General features: G+C 43.6%; 1 protein-coding gene across 2 annotated transcripts in view; it reads left to right on the top strand.

The window, feature by feature from the left end:
- The window catches only part of CRACR2A (calcium release activated channel regulator 2A), a 990,950-nt gene that overhangs the window by 805,803 nt on the left and 162,725 nt on the right, over window positions 1–22,422 (top strand). For both annotated transcript variants that reach the window (XM_078673953.1, XM_078673952.1), the window contains exon 9: window positions 17,823–17,894. In XM_078673953.1, the coding sequence (XP_078530079.1) occupies window positions 17,823–17,894 (72 nt within the window). The remainder of the gene's footprint in view (window positions 1–17,822; window positions 17,895–22,422) is intronic.

Here is a 22,422-nt window from a genome sequence, read left to right as displayed (position 1 = left end):
AGACAGGAGGTTTGTTGTACTGTTTTATTCAGGAAAATCATTTGATGTGGAATGAGGCATGCTCTAAATAACGCCTATTTTCCCTTAACATGCCAATCTTTTGTTGCCCAGACAGATTTTGTGTCTATTGTGTATTTGCAAAAGTTGAAACCCTGTATAAACAGTTGGGAAATAAAGGAAGCAGGGTAAATCAGCTTGGTGTTTGTGAGCATATTATTTTTTGCAGGTGTAGGTGCCAGCCTATAATAATAAGAGTCTAGGACTGATCTATCAAAACTAGAGAAATATGCAAACTTCTGAGCAAATGTTTTTGAACTACCTTTCTGCGGTTTTGGGCAATAGTCCCATTGTGTGTAGTTTTAAACAGCATGTGGAATGCTAGATTTGTGTAAAAAATAGTGAACATAATGTTGATAACAGAACATGTCTCCAAAATTACTTGTGCCATCATACAATTCATCATTAGAAAATGCTCTAGATCTGAAAGCAAATTTGTACATCTAATTTGTAGGAGTACTTGAGTGGAAAGCCTTTTGGTGGTGCTGTGCGTGGCACTGACAGCTATCATAGTTGTTCCATCTATTTTTCGGGCTAGAACGAGTGATTGCAGAAATTGCAGCTGTTTGCACTGTTGCCTTGTTGGCTTATCCGCCATTGAATTCCCTTAACATGAACGCCAAACCGCTGATGACTCAATGTACGAATTACAATAGATCATGACAGGCCTTCTTTCAGCTTTGACACTTGTTCCCAAAGCATCTTGTGCTTGAGTGTACAACCCTTCGAATGTTAAAACCCATTCTGGCCACAATAGTGAAGATATTCATTATAAGACTGGACACAACAAAATGATTCACACACTATACGTTTGGGGAATACGCGATCCCTATTTTGTGCTGCCAGTATCAGGGCTTTTAGTTCTACCAACTGTGCTGTGTAGTCCCCTAGGGACATTGTGCGTATTATTCTGGGAAGAAACGTTCTCTCCCACATACGTCCTTTTACAATTGCGCATGCCGCGGAATAATGCTGTTTCCTATGACCGGTTGAGCAGAATCATCGGTATAATTGATACATTCATATCAATCTAGATGCATAATTTCATTCGGTAGAGTATATTCCTGTTCGTACTGCAGGAATGCTTGTGTTTGTAATGTAGCATCAAATCGGTAACCTACATTTGTTGAGTTAGCCCATTGGATCCATCTTGGATGTAGAGCTTTAGCATTCGGGATGCTCGCTTTATTAAACGCCTTTAAGGTAAGTACTGGGGTGACAATAATTATGTGTTTTCCCTGACCCAGGGCTCTCTCTCTCTCATTACAGCAATCTGTACGGCTGTTAGTATTTCTCAGTGGATGCGAATGCATTTCAGCGTTCATGTATAGATGTGATTTGCATGCTATAGGTACTGTATCACTTTAATTGAAAGTGAGGTAGGCATACCAAGTTGGTCCAGCAACTACGTGGATCACCAAGTTAGTTGTGTTGACACATGTGTGTAAATGTCTGGAAACTAACTTGTTAGCTAGTACTGACCTTACATTATCAGTATGTTCCTGTGTCCAGTGTTGAACTGAAAAGTCTAATTAAATGATGGTTTTACCCTTTCTGCATAATTCAAAATGTAAATTCTGCCAAAATTTAAAAATCCCAAAATGGATTGTAGTCTCTTCAGAGTTGTTGGAGGTTGGAGCACTGCACATTTTTCTTAAAAATGTGTTGCCTGGCTTTTGCCTTCACTTGATATTTCAAATCCGAGAAACAGGACACTGAAGTCGGCTATTTTAGATTTTTTGAAATTTAATTTGTAGCCCGGGTAAGCAAATCCCACTATTATGTCGTTTACTCTAGCCAGATGTTCCATTAATTAATCGTCTGTCAGATAAATATTATCTTCATAGGACACTGCCTCCTCATTAATACTTTGAAGTAACTCTGTTACTCTGGCTGAAAACCACCCAGGGCTATCTTATACCCTTAAGGTAAACAACAACATTTACGCTAAGACCCTAGCACAGAAACTGCAGTCAAATATCTACTTCCAGGTGCTATATTCTGTCAGAAAAAAACATTTGAGATGTCTAGTGTTGATGATAAAACCGACGTCCTGATCCTGAGAAACAACCCTAATATCTGGGGAGTCAGCCATTGGTCTGTCATGTTGGGTCCACTGACTGTACTGGTGGATAAGGTCAAGGATCTCAGTTTCATAATCAATAAAAATCTCTCCTTGACACCACAGGTCTAGAAGCTTACAGCCTCCTGTTTTTACATTCTGAAATGGCTTAAGGAAATACTCTGGCTGAACCCGTTAGGTTAACAGAGAACTGTGCTGCGGGCTTTGGTTACATCCAGATTGGACTACGGGAATGTTCTGTATCTGGGTGCTGACAAAGCCTTGATTCGTCAATTACAGACCATCCAAAATGCGGCGGACTACCTTCTTTTTCGGCTGCCGAGATTTTCCTCCGTCTCTCCCTTGCTTCAGAGACTGAGGGTGGGCAAACAGATTAAATTCAAGGCCTTGTGTTATATGTTTAGTTCTAGAAACAGTCTTGCTCCTTCTTATAACCAAGCCCTGGGTTCTCCATATGTCCCCACCCGAGTACTGAGATCAGCTAACCTTGCACTTTTTTCTGTGCCCAGGTTTCTCAGAGCACATCTTAAGGGGCGCTCCATTTCTGTGCTGGGTCCTAAACTCTGGAATTCTCTGCCAATTGCTCTCCGATCCTGTAACTCACTGCTCAGTTCCGCAAGTACTTAAAAACGATACTCTTTAGCAGTCCTGATTAAACCCCACCTCCTTGGTTCAAATAGTTTATTTGTAGGGGAACAGGCAGGTACAACTTCTCACCAGTTCCGACAGCTGTAACTCAGGAACCCAGCATTCTCGAACTAGTAACATCCAGTCACCTAGGAACGGTGACTAGGATGTTACTAGGATACCCCAGCCAAGTGTTTAATTTTCTCTTACCAAGATGGCTGCTCGACGACTCCTGCTTAAATATGTATGTGAATGACTACTGGAAGTTCTTCACCGTTGTTCCAACTACATTCGTCATCAGAAACTTGGACTGGGTTATTTGGGGATACAATCCAGCTCTGACTCCTACTCCTGTTGGCTTCTGTCTGACACAAGATAGAGACTGTTTTTAAAAGAACAGCAGGGCCAAACTGGCAGTTTGGAATGCTGCCGAGCTGGGGGCTGATTTCACTGTGGTGGGGGCCGATTTCGTTCTTGGAGACCTGCGTGTGCTTCGAAATAATTAAAGCAAAACGAATTTCGTTTAGCGCACGCAGGTCTCCATGAACAAAATCATCCCCCAGCTCAGCAGCATTCCAAACTGCCCGGTAGCCAGTCCGGCCCTGAAGAACAGTGTTAGAGGACTCTCTAGTTGGGGATCTACTTATCCCTTGGCTGAAATATTTCTTTTTTCTAGCCTCAGGAGACCTGAGTTGTTCATGAACTGTTGTAAGGACTTAACAACATAGAAAGAAAAGGGTTTTATTCTCAGTAGATCAACAGGGAAAACCCACGAAACCCAGGCAGAAGTTACTGAAGACACAGCTGTCCAGTCGGGAATCTAAAGGGAAAAACCTACTTGACAACAGTCAACACCATGGAAACAGAATCAAAACATGAAGAGCATTCAATAGAAAACACAAGAGATACAACAGGAACCCTCCTGCTGTTACCAGTAATGATGCATTAATGAGTTAACTTGACATTCAAGAATCAGGAGCGCTGCGAAAGAGGTGTCTGAGTTGCAGAAATTGACAGGGTTTATAATGTTTACATATGTTCCCAATATTGAGACATATCTTACTCTAGCTCCTAATTTTTGCACACATTTTTGCTGACACGTTTTAGATTTAATACAGTGCGCTCTCTCATGAGTTTTCCAAAGTGGTGAGGTCGCCTCGATTTATCCCCTTCTTGTCACCGTGATAATGTCTCCATCCACTCAAACTTGCTTCTTTTTTGTCGTTTTTATTTCCAAATGTGGTCATTATTTGTTACTATTACTTAAAAACACCAAACTTCTTTGTTCAATGCTGACCTTTTGTAACCTACCTGCGAATGTTTTCGTATATGTGCATGTGTTCCACAATGATCGTTTTTTGTTTATAATGTTGCGACGGACGGAAGGAATTTGTATAACTAGTAATGAATTATAGCTGTAATTTTTTTGTATGCCTGTATTTTCGTAATTTGTATTGGTTGTTCTCATCTAGATGGTTTTAATACAGCACCGAGTAAAGATTTATTGATTGGCTGACTTGTGTGTGGATGTAATGCCTGCTAATCAGCAATGAATGCAGTACGTGGAATTCAAAACTGTTCTCACTACTGTGTTTCACCGTTGTGTTACTTTTTGATTTAAAAGAGTGCTGGAGGAGCACGGCCAGAAAAGTTTACCTTTGCTTAGTGCTGTTCCAGATGTTTCGTCAGAGCACTGGAGAGTGTCTGAGTACAGCCACTGGCACTGAGAATATGAATGCACCTGGCCCAATTACGTTGATGAACGCTGACGTCAAGGTCTACTCAAAGATACTGGCTAAAAGATTAGCAGGGGTGGTTGAGGGTTTAGTTAGCCCCTCCCAGCATGGGTTTATCCCAGGAAAAGGAACAACACAACACGTCAGGCAGGTCATTACCATGTTTGATGCAGCAGGTACCCTAGGAGACCCCATGGCAGCGTTGTTTCTAGACGCAGAAAAGGCGTTTGATAGGGTCTCCTGGGGATACCTATGGTCAGCCATGAGGTGGAGTGGAATTGGGGAGGGCTTCATCAAGGCCATACAGACCCTGTATATCAACCCAATGGCTAAGATTAGGGTCAATAGGGGATACTCGGCAGCAGTCAAGATTTGCAGAGGGACTAGGCAGGGCTGCCACTCATCCCCCCTGCTGTTTGCATTATACTTGGACCCCTATCAGCGTAGGCTGGAACTGAACCCGCAGATTCCGGCAATGAATATAAACGGCTGCACGATAAAAACTCTTGCGTATGCGGATGACGTTGCCATTCTGACACCTAACCCCTCCATTGCCATTAGGGAGATTGAAGCAGAGGCTCAATGTTTCGGTCAAATCTCTGGATACAATCTGAACAACTCTAAGACACAGATTGTTGAAAATAGATATTCTGCGTGTAATGACGCTAGGGTAGTTGGATCAGCTGTGTACTTGGGGGTGGCAATATCAGCAAACCTTGATATGGTGGTAGAGATAAACATGGCTCCACTGATGGCAAGGGTAAAAACGGATCTAATAACGGTGAATAATTTACACTTATCGCTGGTGGGCTGTACCAACGTTATTAAGATGCTGATTCTCCCCAAATTTCTTTATTTTTTTAGATCGATCCCTTTATTCTTTGAGAACAGCTGGTTTAATACATTAGAGGCAATATATAGCAGATTCATCTGGGCACATGGGAAGACGCGTAGGGCATATAGATATATCACGCTCCCAAGAGAAAGGGGGGGGGAGCACCGGACTTCAGGTTATATTAAATGGCAGCTGCTCTACAATACATGCAAGGGTTAATAGGAGGAACAGATCTGGATCAAAGAGTTAATAACCTGTCTACGAAAGTATATGCTACTGTGTTAGGGACAGATGTGGGAAACTGCTTTTTAAATTGTATTGACTTTGGCTACTTCAAAAGAACCAGGTTCAAGACAGTTTCTGCTGCTGTTAAGATTTGGACTGCCTTCTTGAAAAGAAATAAACTGGAGATATACAACAGATATATTAGACTCTATAAAAACAGGTAATTTCCTCAAGCAATCTTTGCAGATGAAGTAATGTCAGAATGGGTAAACAGCGGTATTGTGCAGACTGGGGATCTATTTGACGCAGAGGGGATGGTACAGTTTGCAGATCTAAGAACTAAGCATGGTATTGATAATAGAGGCTTCTTCAAGTACCTCCAGGTCAGGAGTTTTTTGAATAATAAGTCAAGGGGGTCAGCTGGATTGAGTAGGAATGAGATACTGGAAAAAATTAGACTTCTGGGGGACCGCATGATTAGGTCCTTTTATGCCTGTTTGGTTAAAGGGAAAACTGACGATCTAGGAAAAGTGGGTAATAAATGGGCGGAAAAACTTAGCGTGGATGCAGGGTGGTTTAAGGAATCACTGGACCTAGGCCGTACTATATTGTGTTCATCCTCCATGCAGGCACAACATTATAAAACGTTGTATTCACTCTATCATACCCCCGCTAAGATAGCTAAATGGGGCGGGACCATGGGTACCAACTGTCCTCGCTGCAATGCTAGTGAAGCTGATAGTATTCACATATTTGCTACCTGTCCTCAACTGCATACGCTAGTCAGGGACATTGAGGGTTTTCTGGACAGATCATTGGGGATCCAAATTAAACTTAACCCAGCTCGGATAATTTTAGGTCTGGGATTGGAAGGGGCTGACACACAGCAGGAATTTCTGTTCGTGGCAATGTCAGTATACGGATTGACCTTAGCAAGGGCATGGCTAGATAAAAAGCCGCCGCCACTGCAAACCTGGCTGGCTAATCTGTTGAACGCATATAATATGGAGAAGAATATTTATGCACGAAAAGGGAAAAGGGGAAGGACATTAGGCTTAAGAATATGGCAACCCATAAGTAGGTGGAAGGAGGGACTTGGGCCGCAGGTAGACCCAAGAAGGGCTTAATTTTTAATCGTGGTAAAGTATGAAATATAAATACTGATGATGGAAGTGCGTAATGAAATGTTTGTATATCTTGAAATAGAACTCATTTAGCTATGAAGCATGAAGTAATAATGCTGAACAATGTATAATGTGTAAAGTATGTGCAACATGGAAAATAATAAATATAATAAAAAAAAGAAAAAAAAAGAATGCGGTACGTGGAATTCAAAAGTGTTCTCACTACTGTGTTTCACCGTTGGGTTACTTTTTGATTTAAAAGAGTGCTGGAGGAGCACGGCCAGAAAAGTTTACCTTTGCTTAGTGCTATTCCAGATGTTTCGTCAGAGCACTGGAGAGTGTCTGAGTACAGCCACTGGCACTGAGAATATGAATGCACCTGGCCTTAAGGAGTGTGGTGGTGGTGCGGATTGTGATACCCTTACATTGCCTTTACTCCACTGCCTGTGGGGCTGCAGTTTTAATGGTCATCTATTCTACACAATTCCATTGCACAGCTCTCATATGGACATCCAGCACACTGTCTTGCATCAATGCCCTGAAAATGTTTGCACACCCACACACCTTTCCTGACCCATTCCAGACTCCCACACTTGAGATAATCATATATTTACTCCTGTCGAGTCACAGCATTAATGGCCAGGTGTTAAAACACAAACCGATTTCCTAATTGTGATTCTCTCCGAATCGCATTTGGGAAATTGGTATTCCTAATGTATGAAACTCTTTTAAGTTTCAACCAATCTAAGTGGGTCGCAAATAAACCTACCTCATGCATATTAATGAGAGAGGAAGCGATTTGCAACTCATTAGAAATCTCAGCCATCACAGGGATGATGGCCTGCTTAGGTCAGCAGACAACATGTCAGTGATTGCTTTTTCAATTAATCAATTTATTTTTGTATATATGCTGGCCATTTTTCTTACAGGAAAACAGGAAGTGTTTAACAAGAAAAAATGAAACTTTGGAGTTTCATTTTTTAAGAGTAGACAGTTGTCCATGGGGACACTGACTGCTCTTAAAAAATATGTAATTTTCTCGAAGGGGAGGGATCCACAAAGGACCCTTTCCCCTTTGCAAATGCAGACTTAAACTGGTGGTAAAGTATTACTTTTTTGTATTCGGAATTTGGTCACAAAGCATTAAGCATTCTGATTTGGTATTTGGAAGGTATGCCCCTTCAAAATACCAAATTGGTATTTGGTAGTAAACACAAATTGCGATTCGGTAATAAGTTACAAATGCCCACATGCATCAAGGTAAATTGCATTCGCAAACGGTGCGAATCGCATTTTTCGGCCGTTTGCGAATGCAATTTCCTGATTTGGGATGCACCAACCTTTTTCAGAAATTCGCAATTTAAGAAACTGCACAATTGCGAATGCATTTAAGGAATCTCAATTTGAGATTCCTTAAATACAATTTATCATACTTTTAGAAATTGCGAATTTGGAAATTAGAAATGCAAATTACTATGAAGTAGACCTTCATGGTAATTTGCGAAAATCTAGAAAATTGCTTTTAAATGCATTTTTCTTTGTTACGTGTTACACACACACGTGCCCTTGAGGCATGTGTGTGTGTAAGATGTATCCAAAAGCAAATTTCAGGGGTGCAACAGGGTGTCTTTTGGACACCCCTGCACCCTTGAAATTGCATTCTCAATTTGCGAATTCACAATGATGAATTGCAAATTGAGAATGCCCTCCCATTCATTCCTATGGGCCTCTAGGCCTATAGGAATGAATGTGTAGAAATTCCTTAATTGCGATTCTCAATTAGAGAATCGCAATTAAGGAACTTTAAGAAATCGCAATTTGTTTGCAAATTTCTTAATGAATTGCATTTTGCAATTCCTTAATTGCGATTCCTTAATTTTCGCAATTAAGGAATCGCAAAATGGAACAATGATGCATGTGGGTGTATGTAACAATTTGCCTTTTGTACATTGAATGAGGCTGTTTGTGACTCACAAAACTGTGTACATCTGGCCCAAAATCCAATACCATTGTAGGAATAAGAATGCAGCATTGCCAAAAAAAGGTTTTGGTGTAGGGGAAGGGGGTTACTCCATGGGGAAAATATTTGTCATGTGGCAAAAAAAGTTAACTGCAATTTACAGCCAACCTTCTCATATGACTTTTATTTGTTTGCCCTCATATTCACCAGTAAATATTTTAAATCAGAGGGCAGCAGAGAAATCAAACCAGCTTCACTTTACGGAAGGATTATTGGGTAAAGGCACCAGTACTGATCAAGGTCGTATACATGTGTAGTAATTATTGGACATAAAAGATACATTGAAACCATATATTCCTTTAACAATTTAAGATTCAATCGTTATTCTAGGAGCTCACCGTTTGCTAAAATTCTGTAATTAATTGATTTCTGTTTATCAAAATATTATGGACATGCCTCATTTATGCAAAGAGGGGGGGTATTCTACTTCCATTTGTTACATATTTGGACTCTTGCCAATTACATTACATAGAAAAATGCATACTTTTATGATCTTCCAAAGATTGATCATGATCTTCCAAAGATTGATCACTTATCATCCATCTCAAAATATGAGTCTCACAACTGTAGCAGCGGGTTAACTTTAGCGCTGGTGGCACCCTGTGCGACAATCTTTTTTTGTGCTACTCCTCCCACATGACCTCTTCCTGGGAATTCCCAACATCCGACAAAAGTGCCCCTCATCTCTCCATAACCCCTCTCACATACATTTAATTTGTTTTAAAACACTGGTAAAGGCCAGCTTTACTAATACACTCAGCTATCCACATAAAATACAGATCTGTTCTTTGCAGCATGCATATTAACCCTCTGTTCTACTTTATGGCGAGTCAAAACTGCCACTAGATAAAACTCTGACCTCTCACTCTCTCTCTCTCTCTCTCTCTCTCTCAGAAAAACATTAATCATACGAGTTATCTTGCCATTTTTATTGCTGCCTGAAAGCTGGACGCACAAGTATTTCTGCAGCAGGTGCTTTTAAATCACAGGTTATGCTAAACACAGTGCCCTACCTGAGATAAGTGCCCCCTCCACCCCTCCAGGTCAGCGATCAGTGCAGTCCCACTGATAGCACCACCCTGAAGCCGGCCTTGGCATTGCTCTCCAGCACGAGTAATTTTTTTTATGTTTGAAAGCTTTATTGGCAAATAAATGGAACAACTGACAGAAGGAATTGTATACATAAAATGAAATCCAAAAAGAACTATATTATTCCTAAAGTCATAGAGAGAGAAGAAAGCATTTTATAGCTTTTCAAAGGGAGGAAAAGGGAAAGGGAAAGAAAGGAAAGAAAAGAGAGAAAGGAAAGTAGGGAAGATCAGGTAGGAACAAAGAGGAAAGAAACAGGAGTAGCAACTATAACAGAACTGTATACTCTATAGCCAAACAACGAAGTACAAGATCAAATAAAGATAAATAGCTTGACACAGATATATCAAATTACAGAAAATATAAAGGTAATGAATAAACCACAGCGTAAAATAAATAAATATTCAAGGGGGTTTAAAATTCCCTGAAGTGGTTGGTAGTGGTCGTGTCTTAACAGCAGAACGATCTAGGTACACAGTGAGTGGGAGCCAGTAAAGCTCTACATTGCGAGGCGGTTTGCTGGAGGAAGCGAAGGAAACATCTAGACTTTTTTCGTTTTCTATCCCTTACTCTCCTCCTCTTCTACTCTTAGGTAGCCTATCTGATAGTCTTTCTTTACCCCCTCATTCTTCTGGTCTCTTTAATCTTATGCTTGCGCTTGTCTTTCAACACATTGCTTCTAATTAGAAATCTCTCACGGCTGTATCTATGCAACAATGGTGGAATGCTCTGTACCACTTTCATAGACTAGATGTTTCCTTCGCTTCCTCCAGCAAATCCAGCACGAGTAATGAAACAGTACTTGTGCCAACCCGAATGCTGACACTAGCAAAGCAAGTGTAGATCATCTGTCTGGACATCTCTGTATTTTGGGGACTTTACTGTGTCAAAAGGTTGGATTTTGTTATGTTTTCAGCAATCAAGTATAGCGTGTCCAACATGACAGAGGAGTTTCTGACCCGCAGCAGGTTTCACACGTTTGTGTGGCAAATCATTTTTTATTTACCATATGTTTAGGGGTTCCACCTTAGAAAATATTTCTCCACAGACATTTTTTGTAACCTTTATCTTATCTTCCTTAATGTTTCATAGTAATTTATACCACTTTTCCTTCTTCGTGGCCTTTTTTTCTTGGTCCTTCTTCAAACAGAATAGCTGATGGGGACCATTCTGGGACTTTAACACTTTTCAGTCAGGATATCTGTATGTATTAAAATTCCAGCAATGCTGACCGAACCGTCTGAAAGTGCTTGTACCGTGAGTGTCTTATGCTGCAACCCATCTCTTTCAAACTCCTCACTTCTCAATAGTTTAGAACAAGTTTCTCTCAGGCATTGTGGAATGCCTTGGGGAGTCCGAAAGTGTTTGTCAAAAGCCATAGTAAGAAATTACTTATCCTTTCCTGATGTCATACCAACACCTTACAGTAAGTTACAGACCACTTTAAGATTGTACTCCTCACCTTCTCGAAGTGATGTGGTGCAACGAAATTGTAAAGATGCCCCTTTGAGATCTTAGCTACAGACTGCTGCAGCTGTCTGTTAAAAGAGTCAGACCTCAATACACACATTCATACATACATAAAGAAGAAAAGTAGGGTTTGGTCAGCCCCATGATGCCATTGGCTGATGTCCTTTTTTTAAAGGTTGCAGTGCAGGATTTGTACCCGTTGCCCTCTCGCCACTGTGGGTTCTCTGTTGCCAGTATGCTCTTATAATGTGTTTGCCAATGCCTGTTGATTTTTTTTTAGCAAACATTAACATAGCAATTCATTCCAAAATGGTGGGCATGCATGCATGTGCATATATGGTGGCCATCTTATAATGGAGTTTCAAAAACATAATGTTTATTTGAACTCCTGTGGTATCTCCCTCTTTTGCCCCCCCCGGCTGCTCCGCGTGCGATGGTGCTGCTCGCGGTGACATCATTTGGAATGTCACCGCGACCAGCGTTCCAAGGCGAGCGCCGGGGACTCTGACTGCGAGAACACTACGGAAAGGCTGTGGCTGAGGTCGCAGGTGTGATTCTTGAACTGAATAAATACTTCTGTTCTTATAAGTGACGGCTGCGCCTGTTTCTTGAAGCTGTCACCACACTGGCGACGAGGGTGACCTCCTGTGACCTCAACACGCTGGTGTAAACAGCTGACTCGAGTCTGCAGCCGGCTGTTAATGAGGAGCATCGTGTTGCTGTGGAAACCCTGACGGCAGCGCAGTGAAGGGGAAGCACGAGAAAAAAGGAGAGAGGCGGCAGGAACGGAGCCCAGCAGAGTATTTGAAGGAGCGACCACGGGTCAGCTTTTAACTTCGTCCCTCTGAAGTAAGGTAACGCGTGTGTGCCTTCCCTGCGTGCTCAAAGGACCTTCCTGACTGCTCTGTGTAGCGTGAAATTGAAGCGGCAGACTGAAGAGCGTGTGTCATTTCACTTGAAAGCCGAGCCTCATTAGCATTTGAATTAAGCGCCGCATGGTAGCGAAGTAAGGCGAAATCAAAGCAAGTGACTCACTTCACCACCTCAGGAAATGTGTGAAAATTAGCCGAGGAGTAGGCATTTCACCTGGAGAGGGCACGCTCAGCGCAAGCAACGCGCGAAGGGATCTGGCGCATAATTAGCTGCCTAGGTTATGGTCATTCATCGGCAAGCTTTGAGGCTCAAGAAACGTTTGCTGGCAAGAGACCCGTGTGCCCCACCTCTCCTTCAGGGAAGTCTCTTCTGCAGAGGGAGCCCACGTAGCAGGCGAGGGGATGTGTGGCAGCTCCTCGATCACCTCTTAATGAGTGTTAGAACCAGCACGGCAGGCGAGACGAATTTCCACCACACGTTATTGTTGCAATACATGCGACTGGACTGAGTCTTCTTAAGGTTTCATCAAGAACTAGTTGGTGGTTACAGCGCTAGGCAGTGGTTGTGACTGAAGGAGTTTTTGCCACCTCTTTTGGAACGGTGCTGGCAGTAGGAGAAATCTTCGCGTTTGAACTGGTGGTGACTCTCGTTGCCTCTGCCTACAGTTGGTCTTAGCTCCTTGGTGCACGGGCCGTGCAAGAAAGTTTAAACAATTGTGCCATTATATTACTGGTTGAATAAGTTATCAGTACACATTCTATGTCCTTTCCAACTACTCTCGTGGATGTAGACTCTTGAATACTGCTGCAACTTGATTATTCACCAATTGTAAGTTCTGTATCCTCGACCCTGAGGGATACTTTGCCTTAGCTAGTTAGTGGCCTTTAGTGGTATCCCTTTACACACCTCTTTAGCACAGGCTCGTTGTGGTCACCTTGCTCCCCGTTAGCCTTACAAGAGGGTTGGTGCGGGCTGCCTGGTCCTAAGCTCTCTCTTAGACCATTGTGGTTTTAACATGCAAAGTGTAACCCCTCCACCCTTCTTCCTAACCAACCCAGGTGACCCCACCATCCTATGGAAAAAATGGAAAAAAGTCTTTTTAAATTATGCTACTGTGTGTGGGCCTAACCTGGGGCTTGAAAGAAAAGTTGCACTGCTGGCCTATTACTTGGGCGCAGAAGGAGAGGAAGTTCTAGACCATCTCCCGGATTTAGGGGCACAGGAGGCAAGAGGGCTGAATGAGTTTGAAATTAGTCTAAAGAAATTGGATTTGCACTACCTACCCAAGACTAGCACAATTATGGAGAGGTACCATTTTGGTAAGAGGGCTCAAAAAGATGGGGAATCCATAGAAGATTTTGTGTCTGAGTTGAGGAAGTTAGCTGCAACGTGCAAGTTTGGGGGAGCGAGCGAGGAGAGAATTAGGGACCAATTTGTGTTGACCTGCAGGATGGAGCGAGTGCGTGAGGAGCTTTGGCTTAAAGATGACCCGCCATTGAGGGAGGTTCTCATCATAGCCAAGCAGGTAGAGCACATGTTACAGTGCGTCAAGGAGATTAAGCAGGACGCAGGGGAAAAGAAGAACGATGACAAGACTAATGTCAGTGAGGTGATAACCGAGAGTGAGACGGTGTCTGTAGTTAAGGGTCAGAAGGCGGTGAGCAAGGAGCAGAAGGAAAGCAGACCGGGTGGGTCATACAAAGGTGCCTGCTACAGGTGTGGGAAACAAGGGCACCTAGCCAACGACAAGGAGTGTCCCGCCCTCAGGTTCACATGTAATAAGTGTGGCAAGAGGGGCCACTTCAGGCAATTTTGCAAGAGTGGGCAGGGGGCCAGTAGACAGAGTAGAGACAGAACGAATGTGGTGAGTGACGAATTTGTTGTGCAAGTTAAGGAGTTGAAGGCACCAGGTCCCAGAAACCTTTTGGGTAAGGAAGTTACAGCACAGGTTGATGAGGAACAAGTTGATAGTCCTAAAGACACCATAAAAGTTGGGAATGTTGATCTAGATGCATTGTTTGACTCTTGTTCTCGAATAACCATCATTAATGCCAAAGAGTTCTCACGTGTATCCAAAGGCAAGATAATCTTGAGGAGGTTAGACCTGAGACCAGGAGGGTATGCGGGGCGCCCCATCTCCATGAAAGGGTACTTCCTGAGTAAAATTGAGTACAGAAACAGGTCTACTGTCTCCAAAGTATATGTATCCACTGTGGGGGACAACATTCTGGGGTGGCGTGCTCAAAAGGGGTTAGGAGTGTACCTCAATCCCAACAGCAATCCACAGATTTTGACACAAGAGATACAGGATGGTGAAGCTGACATCACAAGAGAATTTGAGGAAGTGTTTAGGGAAGGGCTTGGATGTTTGAAAAACTACTGTCACAAAATCAAATTGAAGAAGGATGCCAAGCCCGTTGTGGCGAAAGTCAGAAGACTACCCATAGCCATTCAGGAGGAGGTCAGAACGGAACTGGAGAAACTGTGCGAGGCTGGAGTCATCGAACCAGTGGAGGCGACCGAATGGTTGGCGCCCATTGTGGCAGCGAAGAAAAAGGACGGGTCAGTCCGGCTCTGCATTGATTTGAGGGCACTCAACAAAGAGGTCGTCGTTGACCGATACCCCTTGCCGAACATCACCCAAATGATGAGCATGTTAGAGGGTGCAAAGGTGTTTTCCACCCTCGATCTCACCTCGGCCTATTTCCAGATAAAACTTCACGAGGAGTCTCAAGAACTCACCGCTTTTGTGACGCCCATGGGTGCTTACAAGTTCAAAAGGATGCCTTTTGGCCTAGTCTCGGCGGCAGCCGTTTTCCAAAGAATCATGGGCAACCTCCTGAAAGGCATCCCTGGCGTCTTGTGTTACCAGGATGACGTGCTGGTGTTTGCAAAGAACCAAGTTGAGCATGATCAGAGACTGAGATGTGTACTGAGGAGGTTTTTGTCCCAGGGTCTCACCGTGAAGAAGAACAAATGTGTCTTTAGCTGTGCCGAGTTGGATTTCCTGGGACACAAGATTACAGCAGAAGGCATACGTCCCAAGGTCGAGCTCCAGGACACCATTGTGAATCTGCCACCCCCCAAGAACAAAGACGAGATCAAATCATTCATGGGGATGCTGGAGTTTTATGGAAAGTTCATCAGAAACTTGGCAGGCAGGACGTATGCCATCAGGCTGTTGCTGAAGAAAGAAAGCGAATTCAGATGGAGCCATGAATGCCAGAGCGAGTTCGAGGATGTAAGGAGAGCTCTTGCGGAAGCCCCTAGTTTGAAGTCTTACATGCCCGGCCGGGCAACCGTCCTCACCACTGATGCTAGTGCAAAGGGGTTGGGAGCGGTCCTTACCCAGAAAGGTGTGGAAGGAGAAGAAACCGTGGCCTTCGCCTCAAGGTCACTCCAAAAATCTGAGAACAACTACTCAGTCATTGAAAAGGAGGCATTGGCGGTGTCCTGGGCAGTAGGCAAATTCAGAGACTTCCTGTGGGGTACGCAGTTCACCCTCCGAACCGACCACAAACCGCTGGTAGAAGTGTTCAGCAAGAAGGGTTTAGATGCCATCTCCAGCAGGATAAGGCGTTGGGTGGTCTGTCTCCAGGAGTACACATTCAATGTCGAGTATGTCCCGGGAACACAAAACCTTGCAGCTGACTGCCTGTCCAGGCTTGTCAGCGGAGTAGAAGCAAGTGAAATGCGAGACAGGACAGATGAAGATGAAGAAGGATTCATGGGTGAGAATGTCTGCACCATCCAGAAGGCGTTGGGTGAAGAAACGTGGAGAAAGGCACAAGAAGAGGACAAGACCATGGAAGAAGTTTGCAGAAGAGTGAGAGATGGATGGAAGCACGGGGACAAACGTGATGAAGACCTGCGGCCTTTCCAGGCTGTTAAGGACGAGTTAACCATTGTTGACGGATGCCTGTTCAGGGGAACAAGACTCGTACCACCAGCAACGGTGAGAGACAACCTGGTCGAGATAGCTCACGAAGGGCACTTAGGTATCACTAAAACCAAGCAAAGGCTCAGGGAAAGCTACTGGTGGCCGAACATGGACCTGGTCACCGAAAGGAGAATCAGAGAGTGCATACCGTGCTGTAACAGTGACAAGGTTTTGAAGCAACAGTCACCACCCATGGTATGTAGGCCGCCCCCGTCAGGACCTTGGGACGAGCTGGCTTTGGACATCGTGGGCCCCATGACCGGGGAGCTGCGAACACCTTACATTCTTGTGCTCGTAGATCTGTATTCCCGGTGGCCAGAGATAAAACTCGTCAGTGAAGTCACGACCAAAACTGTCATCGGATTCCTACAGGAGGTATTCATCCGAGAGGGGCTCCCAAGCAACATCCTCACCGACAACGGTGTGCAGCTATGCTCAAAAGAGATGGAAGACTTCCTGGAAGAAAGAGGCATCAGGCACAAGCGATGCGCGTTATACCACCCAGAAACCAACGGCATGGTCGAACGCTTTAACAAAACCATCAAGGAGAGCATCCAGCTGGCCAAAGCAAGTGGAATAAGCTGGAAAGAAGAGTTGTGGAGGCGTCTGGAAGCATACAGATTCACGCCGCATCAGACGACGGGCGTCACCCCGTTCGAATTGCTCCGCGCAAGGACACCCAACACTAAGCTTGCCCCGGGGTGGATGGAATGGCATAAGGGGTGGTCGGATCGAACCAAAGAAAAGGAAAGCTTGAAGAAACATGAACAAGCCATGAAGGCGAGGAAGGAAGGTTACGACCAACGCAAGTCCACACGGGAGGTTGAGTTCAAAGTAGGTGACAATATCAAGATCAAAGCTCCCACAGGGAAGGCAAGCTGGTCAGAGTACAGCAGCCCCACGAAAATCACTAAGCTCTTCAAGAATGCAGTCAAAACCCAAGAAGGGAAAATATGGAACCTAGGGAGAGTTGTAAAGTACCACCCTCCTGCAGAGGTCCCAGAAGGTGCAAGGGGGGGGGAGTGTGGCCCTAGGAAGGTTAGCGGTTTCACTGTCAGGAGACCGTCAGATGTTTCTCATCCAGGCCACAGGCCCGACAGGAGAGTGACCAAACCTCCCAAGCGTTTTGATCAATATGTGATGATGTAACTGTTGCCATTCTACCTGATGTTTAGGTCTTAATCTCCCTCTGGTTTCTACACTTTGTTTTATCTAATGTTTTCTATTTCCGCAGGGGAGGGGGATGTGTGGTATCTCCCTCTTTTGCCCCCCCCGGCTGCTCCGCGTGCGATGGTGCTGCTCGCGGTGACATCATTTGGAATGTCACCGCGACCAGCGTTCCAAGGCGAGCGCCGGGGACTCTGACTGCGAGAACACTACGGAAAGGCTGTGGCTGAGGTCGCAGGTGTGATTCTTGAACTGAATAAATACTTCTGTTCTTATAAGTGACGGCTGCGCCTGTTTCTTGAAGCTGTCACCACAACTCCATTACAAGATGGCTGTCTTGCATGCAGGCACATGCTTGTAATCTTTTTCCGAAAGAGGCATCCACCGTACCACTCCCAAATCAAAAACTTGTCTAAATGGAATGTTATTTCTTGTTGGCAACCTAATGTGGATACATATTTTTTGTTATAAAGATCACTGGATGCGGAATTAATAATGCATTTTACAAAACCCTGTTAATAAACGTTAACAATATAGGGTCGTGTCTGACCTGTCTCGTTATGTTATCTTTTACAGGGAAATTTACAGAGTGACAGAACGTTTACAGAGAGAGAAGACTACCCTTCTTAAACAACTCGATCTCTTAAGGTAATGTAGTGCAGTTTTACGTTCCATTGTCAGGCTCTTGAAATAGCGAAATAGCAGTCTGTACCTTTGAGTAATCGAACTGAGGAGTGTGCTATTTCTACTGAGCAGTGTGAATTCGATGGTGAAGAATAAAAAGATGACTGCATATTTGACATAATGCCCCCAATTTAGTGGAGCAAAATTAAAATAGCCAATGCTTGCTACATTATAGAAGGAAGCATTTTAACAGACTCAACATGAGCTTTAATGAGCACCTTGGGTCGCATTACAGCACCAGCTACCCCTCTGCAGATGTACTTTAGGCCCTCGAAGGGCTGTTTATTTGCGGAATTATATCACCTGCAGCATTGGGCAGGATTTAAAAGATGAAATGTTATCATTTTCTTGGGCCATGCCTCCGGACTTTTCTTGCTGACCTGGCTTACGTGAAATGTTTGTAAATCCACACCCCGATCATTTATGAAAGATTATTTCCAATTTTGGTGTAATACCGATTGGGAAAACATGCACAGCCACTTAATAATGCAAGCAGAAGGCATGTGTGCACCTAATCTGTCTAGTGCACATGCAGCTGCTCTCTGTGCAAAGCTGGCATATGGGGTCATGCCGGCTTCACTATTGAAATATTGAGGAAAAGATAAAATAAAATAAGAATATTTATACATTTTTTTTTTTTTGATTCAGGTACGGCAAAACTTGAAAGACTGAGTTTATACAATACAACTTTAAATCATGATATATTATCTTTCTCATACAAGTATACCCTTGCAATGTGGTTATGCATCTAAATCTTTATTACGTTACTCCTACTGTGCAAGAAGAAAAAACAATAGATGTATAACCTTTCTATGCAGTAGCGGTCGGCAGTAGGAGTTACTGCAGGGCGGTGACGTGGGCAGGGGGAGGAGCAGGGTGGGGGGTAGTAATGTATGGATTACAGAGTTTTACAGGAAAGTAAACATTTAAGTAAATAAAACGAACTTCGTTGCGCGCACTGCATCACCAGAGTTTTACAGGAAAGTAAACATTTAAATAAATAAAACGAATTTCGTTGCGCGCACTGCATCACCAAATGTGATGCAGTGCGCACAACGAAATTCGTTTTATTTATTTAAATGTGTACTTTCCTGTAAAACTCTGTAATCCATACATTACTACCCCCCCACCCTGCCTCTCCCCCTGCCCACGTCACCGCCCTGCAGTAACTCCTACTGCCGACCGCTACTGTTTCCATGTAGTTATGTATTTATATATTTAGTACTTTACTCCTACTGTGGAAGCAGAAGGAAAAAAAAGAAAAGAACACCTTTGCCTCCCACCAATACACCGGATTGGGAACTCAAAGCAGTCCTGGCAACTTTGTAGGACCCAGCGGGGGGTGGAGGTTGATGCAAGTGTGAAGGACTTCTGCTATTGGTCCGGGGAGCTAATATTGCAGCACCGCTGCAAAACCATCCCCCAGTATCAAAAAACCAGCCCCCACTGCTGCAAAACCGGCCCCCACCCTTCCAGCCTCCCGGAAAAATGCCCAATGCCCGCTACAACCAGTCCGGCCCTGAATGCACTATTCTGTCTCACCCTATATCTCTCAATATATTCTCTACTTCCACTCTCTGACTCATCCCAAAACTCATTTTACTACAATGTGCTCCTGAATAACACTTACTAGACTTCCCTCTTCTATCCCTCCATTATACTATTCAATCCAACAAACTGACTCTCATGTCCACCACTCAAATTACACATGTTTCCCTATACTAATCCACCACTAATGCTTTTTTGGTTCCCGAGTAAATCCATTAAATAAAAAGATAGATAGATACATAGATTCAGATCTGGATGTCACTGCATCTCCTTATTTTTGTCTCAATCTCCCTGTCTTTTTATTTGTCTCTATTGTCTGTCTAATTTTCATTTTCTATCTCTCTCTCTTGCCATGTTTCTCTGTCTCTCTGTTTTTTTCTGTCTCTGTCTTTGTTTTTCACTCTCCTGAACTCTTTCTGCTCACCCTGTCTATAACTCTCGCTGTCTCTTTCTCTGTCTCTTTTGTACTTCCTCTCGTTTTGTCAGTCGTCATCTCTACCTAGCTTAATTTGTCCTTCTCTCTATATGCTTTCTCTCTTTTCCTCTCTGACTCTCCCTGCCCCATCATTCCCTCTCTTTTGTTGTCTTTCCTGGACTTTTTCAAGCACTCCCTGCCTCTGGCTCTTTCTCTCCCTGGTTTTCTCTGTCACTTCCTTCTATCTGCTGTTTATTTTCTCTCACTATCTCTCTCTTCCTGTATATATCTGTCTTTTTCTGTCTCTCCATTTCTTCAGCTCCCTTGGCTTCTCTTTCTTTCCCTCTCAACAAATGACTCTCTCCCGTGCTTTCTCTCACTGCATTTCAACCTTTGTCCCTGCCGTTCTCTCTCTCTAGAAGTGTCTGGACCCCCTGTTTCTGTCTTTCTAGCATCTCCTTGTCGTATTATCCTTGTCTTCTCTCTCTCTCTCTCTCTCTCTCTCTCTCTCTCTCTCTCTCTCTCTTTTTCTGTCTCTCTCTCTGTCTCTCTCTCTCTCCTTTTGCCTCTCCGTCTTTCCCTGACTTCCTATCCCTTTCTCATTCTGGTGCTCTTTCTCCCTGTTTCTGTCACTCCATGCCTTTGCAAGTTTCTATGGAGATGGGCATAATGAATGACTCAATAGCGCGACAAATTTTAATTTTACGTATTCTGCAAAATTGATATATCATGTACACTAGGTGGCAACGTTTCATACCTAAATGACAATTTACACTGCGGATCATGACAAAAGGAATTTTAGTTTATATTATTTCTAGTTGTAGAACCTCACAATAATGTAATACCACTGATGCTACATCTGTTTTGCACGCTTAAACACAATTATCCTCTAATTTGCAAATTTGCTATGCTTTCTTGGGATTCGAATTAGAGTATTTGTGTGGCTTTGTGATGTGCTTTACCAATGGTCAAAGGGGAAAGTCACTGCCACATTCATGTGTGATGTGTTGGTCTTTTTGGAATTTAGCATTTAAAGAAATATAAGAAATGATTTTCAGCAACCATAAAGCTGCTCCTGCATGCACACCAATCTCATAATGAAAACGAATGACTATTTATAGAGCATGTACCATAACCACGGGCAACACCCTTTACAACGCAGTCAATACATCGCACTACCTTTACATAGCAGTCATTCCATCGCAACATCCTTTACATCGCATGTCATTACAACGCAACCATTACATCGCATGTCACTACAACGCATGTCATTACAACGCATGTCACTACAACGCAGGCATTACGTTGCAAGTCATTACAATGCATACCATTACAACTCATAGTTCTCTTACACTATGTGGTAAATAAATAATTAATTACCGGTACTATTTTTCTATGCATTCAATAAACAGATAGCTCAATAAATAAGAGGCAGGATCCGGGGTATCTGAGTCGAACAGGCTTTAATCAGGCATAAGGGAAGGGACAGGATCGGAACAGCCTGAAATAGAATGGCCTGGAATGGCAGCTGCAACGTCTCATTGACAGTACAAGGTATATATAGTAAAACATTATAATTGCATTACATACAGTAGGCGTAACAAGTGACAAACGTAAGATAAGAACACATGGGCGTAAAAAGAAGGCGTGCACAGGGCGTGCACGTAGACATGTGATGAGAACGTCACAGAAGTGTCATAAATGGGTGGATACATGGAGGGGGCTACCTGGGCAGCTGGAACCTTTAACCTAGTGGTGCGCGCAAACGGGCCATGACGTGTAACTGGGGAGGGCTGGGGGCTCTGACTTCTGTGCTAGAAGAGGAGACTAAAGTCTGCGATGTCAGGACGACATGTACCTATAGCATATCTGGTATCTGGTGTTTGGAGTACATGTTGATAGAATCTAAAAGTTATCAGAGCAAAGGCTACTGGACACTAAGACTGGTGTAGGCATATATTCTACATGTATTGCGTGTGCTATGAATCTTCTATGAATATTAATACAGTAATTCTCTTGCATGGAGACAGGAAGACTAGACTATAACTGGAGATGTTTATGCGGTTCGTTAGCTTAGGAATGTGAAGACGGAGAGCTGAACTGATAACTAGAGGCATAACATATTCTTGGCAGACAGGCAGGCAGAGCCAGGCCGGGCACCGCGCTGCGCGGCAGGAAGTAAGCGAAGGGTCAGGGATGCAGGTGGGGGCTGCATCGCTCCTCGGAGTGGGTTCAGGAGACTGGAGCTTGAATCTGGTGTTCAGGCCCTTTTGAGGCCTGGTAACGGGGACAATTCGATGAATTAACGTGCATAATGTAAAACGTTGGCAACATAGGCCTAATACTCGTTGCTTTCACGAGAACTGGAAACTGGCATACTAACGTTGGACACAACTATAATTGCGTCTTTAATCGATCATAGGGGGATATATGCATATTGATCATGCACATATTACATAGGATGGGGAACACGTAGGCACACATGACAAGGCAAAATTCAATTTTCCTCATTCCCTCCTTGTGCCCTAC

This window comes from Lissotriton helveticus, chromosome 1_1 (genome assembly GCF_964261635.1).
Source record: "Lissotriton helveticus chromosome 1_1, aLisHel1.1, whole genome shotgun sequence".
Lineage (NCBI taxonomy): Eukaryota > Metazoa > Chordata > Amphibia > Caudata > Salamandridae > Lissotriton > Lissotriton helveticus.
Note: the sequence above shows the minus strand (reverse complement) of the source record. Positions and strands in the feature narration are given on the sequence as shown.